The 12,721-nt window shown below is 42.7% G+C and overlaps 1 protein-coding gene across 1 annotated transcript in view; it reads right to left on the bottom strand.

Annotated features, from left to right (window-relative positions):
* HS6ST3 (heparan sulfate 6-O-sulfotransferase 3) overlaps positions 1 to 12,255 on the bottom strand; it is a 537,712-nt gene extending 525,457 nt beyond the window's left edge. The window contains exon 1 of the mRNA XM_037895935.2: positions 11,428 to 12,255. Coding sequence (XP_037751863.1) covers positions 11,428 to 11,966 — 539 coding nt within the window. The 5' untranslated portion in view covers positions 11,967 to 12,255. The remainder of the gene's footprint in view (positions 1 to 11,427) is intronic.
* Between the last annotated feature and the right edge of the window lie 466 nt (positions 12,256 to 12,721).

Below are 12,721 nucleotides of genomic sequence, written 5' to 3'. Positions count from 1 at the left end.
GACCCATCCCAGCTGTGGATGTTCTCCAGAGACTTGATTTAAACCTGCAGTTTATTCCATCACTGCTACAAGCCTGAACCAAGAATTTTGCCATTACTGTATGTAATTGATTCCATTTAACCAATTCTTGCTCTCATCTATAACTTTTTCCTTTTATGAATAAACCTTTAGATTTTAGATTCTAAAGGATTGGCAACAGTGTGATTTGTGGGTAAGATCTGATTTGTATATTGACCGGGATCTGGGGCTTGGTCCTTTGGGATCGAGAGAACCGTTTTTCTTTTACTGGGGTATGGGTTTTTATAACAATTCGTTCCCATAACGAGTGGCACTGGTGGTGATATTGGGAAACTGGAGTGTCTAAGGGAATTGCTTGTGTGACTTGTGGTTAGCCAGTGGGGTAAAACCAAAGTCCTCCCTGTCTGGCTGGTTTGATTTGCCTTGGTGTGCATAGAAACCCCAGTCTTGGGCTGTAACTGCCCTGCTTTAAGCAATTTGTCCTGAATTGGCACTCTCAATTGGGTCCCGCCAGAACCAGCATCGCTACAATAACACGTGGGAATGGTTTCAAATGGCAGCACCCTTCTTTCCCATTGGATTGGCCATTTAAAAGGAGGGGCTGCAGTTTTCGGGTTAACGTGCAGCAAACCCCCTCCCCAATTCTCTCCTCCCACCGCGTGACTAGTATTAGGGAAGATCCCTGCCAGCCAAAAGCGAACAGCTCAGCCTGAACGGGCCCCCCCATCACCATGTGGCTAAAAGCAGGGATGATTTCTTTTCAGCCACAGGCAAACAGCCCAGCAGGAATGGCCACCGCTGAATGTCCCCTTAATAATGTACCTGAAGGATTTCCACTCCATCCCCAGACACGGTAACAGACTTTTCCAGTAGCTGTACTGGCCACGAATGCATTCCCAAGTCTTCAGGGCAATTAATCATTAAACACACTTGCTTTTAAACCATATTTACAAAGGTACACTCACCAGAGGTGCCTTCTCCGGCTTCCTGGGCCAGGAGCCCACCAGGGGAGGGTTGGGAGGGTATTGGCTCCAGGGTGATAAACAGTGCCTCGCTGTTGGGGAGAACGGTTTCTCCGCTTGCCTGTTGTGCGCGATCCTCCTCCTCATCAGCTTCCTTGTCCCCAAAATCCTCATCCCTGTTGCGTGAGACTACCCCTTTGCAGCTGTCCACGGACAGGGGTGGGGTAGTGGTAGGGGCATCCCCTAGAACTGCATGCAGCTCAACATAGAAGCGGCATGTCTGGGGCACTGTTACCCGTGTTCTTCCATGCTGAAGCTCTTTTGCAATTCTGGGACTGCATGGTCACCTGTGCTGATGAGCTCTGGATGGTCACCTCTGCTGATGAGCTCGCCACGCTGGCCAAACAGGAAATGAAATTCAAAAGTTCCCGGTGCTTTTCCTGTGTACCTGGCTCGTGCATCTGAGTTGAAAGTGCTGTCCAGAGCAGTCACAATGGAACACTCTGGGATAGCTCCCAGAAGCCAATACCGTCAAATTGCATCCACACTACCCCAAATTCGACCCGGCAAAGTCGATTTCAGCGCTAATCCCCTCGTCGGGGAGGAGTACATTAATCGATTTTAAGAGCCCTTTAGGTAGACAAAAATGGCTTTGTCATGGGGACAGGTGCTGGGTTAAATCAATCTAACGCTGCTAAATTCGACCTAAACTCATACTGTAGACCAGGGCTTAGTCTACTACTTTTTAACCTAGGACTTTAATTTAAGATTTTAAATAGTTCAATTTTACCATATCTCCCAATGGAAGTATTTGAAGATTACGTAAGGATGTTACAGTGCTCTCTCTTTCAGCTCTCTCATAGCTAAGTGTTTATAAAGCACATCATTTAGGTGAGCACTTTAGGTGACAGATTTTTTACGTACATAAACCAGAGCTATTTAACAGATTTTACAGCTTGTTCCCTTCCTCTAGTCCTGGCACGTGGAAGAGGATCCTCCTCCAGCACTACATATTGGCTTAGAAACCTTATCAGTAAAATTTACTATTTATGGAGCTCTAAGAATGGTGCTAACTATTTGGGGCTACTGTACTTTTGAGTTCTGGCACATGGAATATATCAGACTTTAAAACTACTCAGCTGAATTCTAGTTCTAGCTGGAGTTGGAGACTTAATTTATTAAAGGATTTATGACTGAATTTTGAGTCAGAAAGCAGTTTTTAAAATATTTATTATTTTCTCTATACTTTTTCCACTCCCTGCAAGGGAGTTGTTGTAGGTCTTTAAACAGTCTTTAAGTGCCAAAATTTGATGGAATTCTTATAACCTGGGCAAGGGTTTTCCATGGGTTACTGACAGTTTGGTAGCTCTTGATTATCACAGCTGCTGTGCTCAGTCCTGGGTCCAGAGAAAGGGTTCCATCTTGAGCCATCTGAACCCAAACCACTGAGCACTTTTAAGATTAAAGCCAAATCCTCTTGGGGAAGAGGGGGACAGGGAATCCATTAACTTGTATCATTTAACCTTTCAAATTGCATAACTGTCAGATTAATTTAATGTACATTCCATTAGCAGTTCATGGCTTGTTTATGAAAGTCCAGTGCCAACAGTAACACTGATCTGGGGAAATAGTTCAATTCCATTAGGCGATCCAACAAATTATTGCAGCTCAATAAGTCTAGAACACAAAACTATACAGACAGTAGAGCTCAAGTAGTGTATACAATTATGCTGACTTTGGTTTTAATAGCTTATATAAAAAGCTTGGAAAACACCACATTCTAAGTAAATATACTTCAGTGTAATGCACATAAACTTTAAAAAGATTCTTGTTAGCTTGATTAGATGGTGCATAATTATTGACAATACAAACTTATGCACAAGAGAGAACATTTGTATTGATTTAAACTTGACTTAAATGCCCTCACTCCCACCTTCTTCCATCTACCAGTGTACACAGGGTGGCACTGGTGGTGGAACTGGTGCTGGCTCTGCCCTCACAGCAGCTTATTGGTCAATTCAGGAGAGGGAGACAACCAGGACTGGTGGGATACTCCCCACCTTTTACAACAGGTAGGACTTCTCACTGGCCCCTCAAGGCAAAGTTGACCCATGCACTGGATTTTTTCCAGCTTCCTCATCACCTGAGAGGAGTACTTTGCTAGGTACATTTGACATTAGAATTACATCTAGAAGGTGATAATCCTAAATGGCTAGGGTACATGTCAGGTGCCAGCTCCTGGGGTAAACCAGAAAATGGCATCCAGACAGCTTCTGGCAATGTTGGCTACTGATGGGAAAATACCTAACAAGGGAAGTCTCAAGGCCTGGTCTGTTCACATTTTTGTACTGTTATAGCCATTTCTGTTAGGGGTGTGATTTGGTTTTTTTCGTTTGTTTGTTTTTTTACTAAAATGGTTATATTGGTACAACCCCAAGTGTGAATGAAATTATGCTTGCGTACCACCCCTTCCCGGGTTACTCAGGAGCAGGCAACACTCACCTGTGTGCCCAGGCGCCTGATGTTGTCAACAGTAAAGGAGATCCTGAGTATCCCATGGGTGATGCTGGATAGGTAGGAATCCTCTAGCCATCCTTCAGCGGCAGTCCTTATACTTATAAAAGAAATTTACTCTTGGTGGTGCTTCCACCTGACTGGGCCCTATAACGCATTCACTGGCATGTCTTGGGGATCTCCAGGAGTAAACCTGAGTTGATCTATGTGAGGGGTCTAACTCAAAAGTACCAATTAAAAATAATATACATCTAATATAAGTTTAGATTATAGTGTTAACACACCTTTACTTAACAACATAGTAAAACATGATAACAGATTGAGATTAATTAAAATGTCACAACTTTGATTTCAACAACTCAATTAATAATTGCATTTTACAATAGTAAATGAAACTTAATCAACTTAATTTACCCCACCCTTGAGTGTGCACTCCTCTTAATTTCAGAGTTCTAGAAACTTGGTTGCGTGGGCACACTTGAAGATAATAAAGCTGTGGACAGCATTCTATTGGTCCAGTAAGGCAGTTCAGCTAAGGGGCAGAGCAATTCTAACTTGAGATCATTCAAGCCTCCACAACCCCTCTGAAGATGGGAGTTGTTTTAACCACAGGTCAGTGACCCTGGATTTTCATTAGACAATAAGGCCACTTCATCTCTTCTCGGACTCAGGGAAATCCATTAAAGTCTCTTCACTATCTCCATTTCCTTGCAAGCACTTTCTGAAACAAAGGTGGTGGTTACTCACGCTCCTTCACTGCAGCCTACCTCAGTCAGTTCTAGGCACAACAGTCTCTGCCTTGGCTCCAATGAAGCCCAGCAATAGGCTCTGTGGCTCCCTCATTGGTCAGAGCCCCAGCAATTTCTCAGCAGCAGCTCCTGCTTTTCTAGCAGACAGAGCTCCTGTCAAGGTTCCTCCCCCACTCTGAACTCTAGGGTACAGATGTGGGGACCTGCATGAAAACCTCCTAAGCTTACTTTTACCAGCTTAGGTTAAAACTTCCCCAAGGTACAAATTAATTTTATCCTTTGTCCTTGGAATATCTACTGCCACCACCAAACTGTAACTGGATTTACTGGGAAACGTAGTTTGGACACGGTCTTTCCCCCCCAAAATCCTCCCAACCCTTGCACCCCACTTCCTGGGAAAGGTTTGGTAAAAATCCTCACCAATTTGCATAGGTGACCTCAGACCCAAACCCTTGGATCTGAGAACAATGAAAAAGCATTCAGTTTTTTTACAAGAAGACTTTTAATAGAAATAGAAGTAAATAGAAGTAAAGAAATCACCTCTGTAAAATCAGGATGGTATATACCTTACAGGGTAATTAGATTCAAAACAGAGAATCCCTCTAGGCAAAACCTTAAGTTACAAAAAAGACACACAGACAGAAATAGTCATTCTATTCAGCACAATTCTTTTCTCAGCCATTTAAAGAAATTATAATCTAACGCATACCTAGCTAGACTACTTACTAAAAGTTCTAAGACTCCATTCCTGTTCTATCCCCGGCAAAAGCAGCATACCGACAGACACAGACACAGACCCTTTGTTTCTCTCCCTCCACCCAGCTTTTGAAAGTATCTTGTCTCCTCATTGGTCATTTTGGTCAGGTGCCAGCGAGGTTACCTTTAGCTTCTTAACCCTTTACAGGTGAGAGGATTTTTCCTTTGGCCGGTAGGGATTTTAAAGGGGTTTACCCTTCCCTTTATATTTATGACAGCTCCACAAAGCGATCTCCACGCCCCTGACCAGAATGGAACCCACCGAATGCTACCCCTGCATTCCCTGGAAGTGCAAGTATCTCGTCCCCAAGGTATCATGGAAGTTACAGTCTCCAAGGCCAGATTGCAACACTTGGGACCCTCCCAACTGGAACACCCCCAGTTAAGTTCAAAGGCCCCTCTAGTAGAAGATGCCTACACTTGTATTGCTTATTCCCATAAATTTAGGGAAATAAGCGACAGTACCATCACTTTTATACTAATATAACTGCATACACACAAGGGGAGTTATACCAGTTGAACTGTATTGGTAAAATCCTATACTGTACCATCTGACTGGATTAAATTGGTGATTTTGGGAGATCAGATAGACGGTGCCCAATTACATTTGTGTCCTCCCACAATGGACCATTAATTTTGTTCAACAGGGTTTGGGGTATTGGTCATCCTAATGTTTATTCAGTTTGAGAAAGCTGAAGCCTGCTGCTTTAACCCCATCCTACGTACACAAGGACTTTACTCCCTACACATCTACAGAGATTTCCAAATGTTTAAGAACTTTATGAATATATTTAATATTATGTGTTTTGTATACACTCAGTTTCATGCATACATGCATGTTCATACACAATAATGCAGCTGTATATCTGTATAAAGGTATTACTGCTGGCATTATAGTTCTTCATTATAATTATTTGTGCATCCACAGCTCTATACGGCACGGCACATTCATCAAGTTAACTTTAAATTATTCTGAACAAATTCTAGAGGGATTTCAAGACACGGGTTAGCGTGGAGATATTTAAGTCACTGATGTAAATCACTTGTTACAAAGTTGCCCTCACTCTGATTTAAATCAGTTTTTTGAAACACTTGAAAAACTGTGCTATTGCAATTTCAGATTAAAATTTAAGATTAACTGTAAACATTGTTTTTAAAATGCTGCTACTCATTTGGTATTTTATTTAAACTTTATAAAACTGCTTTAGGCAAATAAAATACTAAACCAATGAAGATCCTGTAACCAACGAAGCAAGTATTTCAATAGGTCTACTTATGCACTAAGAGCTAAACATTTGTGTAGGTGTTTTAGCCACTGATGCTGAAAATTGTATTTTTGTTAATAAAAACTTCTCAATGGCATGCAATCTGTCACTTTAAAACAAACAGATTCAGTTTTTACAATGAAAGATTAGAATTCCAATGAATTAAATTTATTGTAAACTTTTGTATATTGACAATAGAAGCCTACACTTAGCCTTTTGAAAATCTGACCAGTACCACTGGTGGCAGTAAGTGACTTACATTGACTTCAGACTGCAAATCCTGATGAAGGTTAAATTGGAGTTATAACTGGCTGCACAACAGTGACTTCTACTCCCCATAACTTAGCATTTCCTATATCCCAGTAAAGTAAGAACTCCCCATACCACCCTGAAGAGTATGTTAATGTTACAGAGAAAAACACACTTATGAAAACTAAAAAATGCAGTTAAGGTATTGCTTTACATCTGTTTTGGTCCCTCCAGAGCCTGTCAAGGGTTTAGTTACTAAAACATTCCTGTATAGCCATGTTAAAAAATAAAATCAAGTCACTGGTACTAGATTCAAATAATTTTCTTCATAATCACGTCTAAAAGATAAATGTATTCAAATGTATATGACACAGTGTTCAAATTAAACACCTTTTGAAATGTTTGTAAATGTTAACGTAAAACTTTATAATGCAATATTATAAGGCTAATATTATATAAGTAAAGATTAATTATGAAAGGGTTTAAGTTCTAAATATCTTATTCTCTCAGTATATTACCATATAAAGAGTTGAGACGGAAGCTTATGTTAACTCCATGATGTTAACAAAAAAGCAAAATACACTTAATCTTTTTCATTAAATCAAAAATATATTCTGATATAGCCCAAAGGATCAAACACTTTGGTAACATTCACAATCAGGGCTTTCTGATCGTCTTCCTGATCTCAGCTCAAGTAAAGTCCTTGGCTAGGTATCTAGCCAAAGATTTTCTCTGAGTTGAAACTGCAAATTCACTTAGAAGTTACTGTAAAATAAAATGTAACGTATACAGCAGAAAGTAGAAGTCTAATTTCTCATATAAATCCAGAGGCTTTACGGTGTCATGTATAATATCTAATATGTTTCACTTTGTTCCAAGATATGACCTCCATTACCTTCAGTTTTAGTTTAGGTAAAAATTCCATTCACATAAACTGAATATTGAAATAATGATTAAAATATAATTTAAGTCTCTTGGTGTATGTCCCTAGACAGGTGGTTAGGGCTTGACCATGCCTTCAGTGGGAGTGAAGGGTGCTCACAGCAGGGGGCAGTCAGCACTTGACAGGATCAGACTTTTATTGAGGTACTTTACAAACTGAGTTTCAAGTAAATAGAGTAACATGGAGATCAGACTTGATCATCATCATAATGGTCCCTTCTGGCCTTAATCTATTAAATTTGCTTTCTCTCTCTCTTAACCTGACACAGGATGTAATACAATACAAGCAACAAACACTACGAGGATACAGTGAATAGTTACATCCATTGATTAGATCAAAGTTTCACTAAGGGATATAACATTACTGAAGGACCAATGATTTCCCAAAAAGAAAACAGATATTATAATTCTGTGAATTATTCCTGTATTTGCTTTGTTTAATTAAATGACTAGTAGCATTCCAATGAACAACCTCTATGCTTTTTCTTCAAACTGTTTTCTAACACTTCTCTATCTTTTAAAGTTGCTTTATCAATAGTCTAATTTAATACACTTTAATCTCCTATTTATAATTTTTAATCCTATCACTCCATTTTACCTTGCATTCCCAATCTTCTGAAATAATTAATTTTACCCTCAACCTCTGGCTATTAAATACTAATTGTAAACACAACAAATGAAAGGAGGATGTAACACAAGATAACATTTACCAAACAACTTCCATATAAATAATACCCCCCTCCTTAATTATCTACATCACAAGGATTATAATGCTGATTGAATACTTAATAAAGCTGCAAATTTAATGCCAAGCAATTCACATAGTCCCTAAAGTTATTCAAAAAGTCTAGCTCCTTCCCTTATATACAAGATATAACATTTTCAGTTTAACGTCTTTATAAATGTATGAACTGTATAAACACACTTATACAAAATGTCCTATAAATCACATGCACACCCTGAAAACACAGATGTTTCACACAATTAATCCCACTAAGATAACAGCCAAATATTGAAAATTAAATTAGCTGTTTGTCTTCCATGGGACTACTCACATGAATAAAGATAAGCACATGTGTAAGTGTATATATACAGGGACCGGATTAGACACCCTCTCCTCATCCCCCTCACACTACTTTTTCCCTCTTCTGCACAAAATATAAATTAATATTTTGGAACAATGTGAAACGTACTGTATTTAAACATCACAAGTTTTTAGAGTCAATGGGTTTATCAATGAGGAATTAATACTTTTCCCACTCTCCGACAGAAGTGAGGAGCTATCATTGTAACAATTATATTTCTACACCCAAATAGTTAAATCAAGGAGTTTTTTTGATTTAGCTCACAGGCAGGAACTTAGGGCCTAATTGTGAATATATTTTCCTAAAGGGTTTAAGCTTTCATCTATTTAAGACATATTATCAAGGCATCACAAGTGTTTAAAGATTAAATTTAAAGAGTTAAGTTTAAAGATTTTTTAAAAATTTTATTGAAAACAATTGTAGCAAACACTGTAAATATCCACATACGCTCAATATTTCTGCTTTAAAAAAAATCATTTACAGTGCCTCTAACATACTGACTCAATCCTGAATCAGAAGGAAATCTGTCACTTATTAGATTACCAAAAGTTAATTCCTCGCAAAAGCAAGTGCTCCTTATAAGTCTTCCGTTTTAGTACTGACAAGGTGAGATCTTGTTCCTCTTGCAACAGCTGACAGGAACATAATACAAAATAGGATGGCTACAGACTTCATAAATCTAAGGGTATATTAATTATGGCTTTAGGGAAACTTGTCTGGCAAAGTGCTACGGTTTTTTCCCATCCTGACTTTGTTTACTACATGTGGACTGTCATAGATATATGATTTCAGCTGAGAGCTCTACTGCTCACATTCTTTCACATAGTGCAACTGGAGGAGAAAGGAAAAACAGGAGAAAAAGTTTAATGGCTTGTTTACACTTCAAAATTTACCAGGGTAGCTATTGTAGAATAATTATTCCAGAATAGTTATTTCAGTATTAGCCTGAGTGGACACACTGATCCTGGAATAGGAGCGACTCTCTCTCATTTAGGTATTTTGGTAAATTTCCAAAGGTAGACAAGCCCTACGAGAAAAACATATTGCTGCAAAGAGATGTTAAGTGCAGTAATCTCTTCACGAAAGGGAATTAAGTTCATTTCCTTTCACATCTTTAAATTGCATAAGGAATGTATATGCACAATAAAGATAGAAGTGAAGCAATCCATTAAGACCGGAAGTTTGTCAGTAAATGAATGTAGATAGGTTTAACAACAGAAATATTAGAAGTCTTTGTGAATAAGGAAAAATAAGCATTGGAGGAGAGCATCCGGAGTTGTGACCTTCTTGTCAAATATGAACCAATTTGTAGTTTTTAATTAAAGCCCTGGGGAAGAGCTCTTGAAAAACTGCCAGACAGTGGAGTTTATTTATAATTAAACTGTATTCACAGTCTCGGGAAAGGAGCTGAAATTAGATGGGTGGGTAGAAGTGAAATATAGGATTTAATCTCAGAAACTTCTGGCCATTGTGCCTTTTGCATGTTCTCTGGCTCCTGAGAACAGCAGCAGCAGCATCTGCTACCAACCACTTGAACTGACTGGAAATCTTTAATTCCAATGCATTGCATTCAGACCAAATCAAAATTTGCAACCTGCTCATAAGCACGATTAACAAAGCTCAGAAAAACATGCCATGAAGCATAAGGGATCATAAATAAAAACGTATTTCCACACACAACTAACCATATCTGGGGTTATATTTTTGGTGATACGCAAAGTCTAATGACTTTACCAAAGTCTGCACTCTAACACCGATTGAAAGTATGAAGCATATGCCCTGTAGATTCCAACTTTTTTGTAAACTTTTAGGTTTCATTACCTTATTTTCTTTCATGTAGACAAGAATGTGAATAACTGAATAAACTGATCCAAATGTATTAAAATCCCTTAGATGCTAAGTCGCTGAAAAGCCTACTGTCTCAGAAATTCAGACACCCCAGGCATATGCGATTGAGACAGGGAAAAACAGAGGCCTACCCTCCCACCAAAATCCCCTAACAAAGAGCAGGGAAATCTAACAGGAGAGTTGTTGCTAGAACTCTAGGAAACAAAATTAATTTGGGCCCAAATATAGGTTCTGACAATAATGAAATTTTACAAAAGGTTTGTTTATACACCAATACTAGGTACTTCACCAAAAGCTATGAAGAGAAAGTTCCTGCTCTGAATGACTTAAAAGTTTAAGAGACCCTATTTGCAATCTTACAGCACTACAGTAGCAAAATGTCCATCAAGAGTCTTTGGACTTAAATATTCTATTGTACAATCCAAAGATTGCTAGTTCATGAGAGCATGCAAATTAAACTGACTAAGAAGTGAAATGCAAGAAATAAATGAACATACATGAAATAATACAAATTAGCTTTTAGAGCCCAAAAAGAGTTTGTTTTTCAAAAGAGTTTTTAACAATATGGAACGGGCCCTATATTTAGAAAGATATTTATAAGGGTGATTTCTAAGGAGTCAGGTACATTGTAAAGGGTCCTTCTGCTCAGATTAAATAGAACTAGCCAGTGATGGAAGAAAGGACTGAATTTAGGCTAGAGGAAAAGCCTGGGCTAGATAGGCAAATACCTAGATAGCAGCAGAGCTCTGCAGTGTGAGAGTCGCGGCAACAACGGGATGAATGCCACAGACCCGAGTAGTGGGGCAGCTCCCCTCTGTGCCTGTCTGTAACATTGCGACTGCAGAAGTGGGTGGACTGTCACCCTCCATGCCCCAGCGCTGCCCTCCCCAGGACCATCCTCCAAGGGCCCGGGTCTGACCCGGCGCTTTGCAAGGGGCAGCAGCCGGTGCCGCCCCCTTTCCCCGACAGCTGATGCCGCTATCCCATCCGGAGCGCAGGGCACAGCAGCCCCCCCTCTCCCCACGGAGCAGGCACTGACCTGAGGGTGCGGTTGCCCGGGCAGCCCCTGCGCTCCATGGCGGCGGGCACGCAGCTGGTGAGCTCGGTCCAGTCGGCGTGCAGCCCGCAGCTCCAGCCCGTGGAGAAGCGGGAGAAGAGCCAGGTGTCCTGGTCCCCCCCGGGCCGGTGGCAGGTGCATTTCTTCTGGCCGGCGCGGCAGTAGCAGGGCTGCTCCAGGCGGATGTTGCGCACCAGGTGCCGCCCGAAGGTGGTGCCGCCCGTTTTCTGGATGTGCAGGAAGACGATCACGTCGCGGCCCCGCATGTCGAACTGCACCCGGCGGCACAGCTCGGCCCGCGCGAACGGGAACTTGGGCACCAGCCGCGGCAGCGCCGCCGCCGCCCCCTCCTCCTCCGGCGGCGGCTGGGCGTCCCAGGCCGGGGCCCCGCGGTGCGCGGCGGGCCGGCGGCGCGGGCAGGCGGCGCCGGGGCAGGACGGGGACACGTACTGGTACATGATGAGCACGAAGAGCAGCGTCAGCAGCGGCGGCAGGAGCCACTTGTGGAGCCGCTCGTCCATGGTGCGGGCTCCGGGCGCGGGCTCAGGCGGGGGGCAGGCGCCTGTGCCGGCGGGCGCTGCGCGGCTCTGGCAGGGCGGCCGCTCCCGTTAGCTCCCTCCCCCGCCCGGGCACCGGCATGGTCGCCGCCCGGGCGCCCCGGTTCAGCCCAAGCGGCAGCGGGGCGCGGACGCTGCTGGAGCGGCGCCTCGGGACGGCAGCGCTGGGGCTTCGGCAGCCCGAAGGGGGCGCGCGCGCTGCCACGGCACGAGGCTGCCGCAACCCGACTGAGCAACTGTCAGGCGGCAGCGCGACCTCATGTCTCGGCTCCTCCAGCACCTTGCCAACCCAAACACCCCGTCCGCGGGGCGGGGCTCGGCGCCCGCCAGCCAATCTCTGCCAGGCGACTTCAAGAACAGCCAATGGTAGAGGCCAGCGCGCAGGCACACCAACCAATGGGAGGCGGCAGCGACAAAGAGGGCGTTCCCCATGCTTGCAGGTACCAGACGGAGACCAATGGCTTTTGCGAGGGGCTGCTGCACCAGCCAATGAAATACGGGGGGCAGGGCCGGGCGACAGCCAATAAAAGAGGAGAAGCTGCTCTCCCACGTGTCAAGACTGCCTGGGCAGGTGAGTTGCTGCTGCTGCGGGAGTGGCAATTGTGGGCGGTACCTGCAATAGCGCGGCAGTGGCTTCTTTTCCACAACGTGTGGTACCAAGTACGTCTGCACCGCCAGGTGCCCACAGCCGAGAGAAAAAGCAATGCCTGAGGGGCAGT

The sequence above is a fragment of the Chelonia mydas genome, chromosome 1, assembly GCF_015237465.2.
Source record: "Chelonia mydas isolate rCheMyd1 chromosome 1, rCheMyd1.pri.v2, whole genome shotgun sequence".
Lineage (NCBI taxonomy): Eukaryota > Metazoa > Chordata > Testudines > Cheloniidae > Chelonia > Chelonia mydas.
This window is presented reverse-complemented; position numbering and strand designations above follow the sequence as displayed.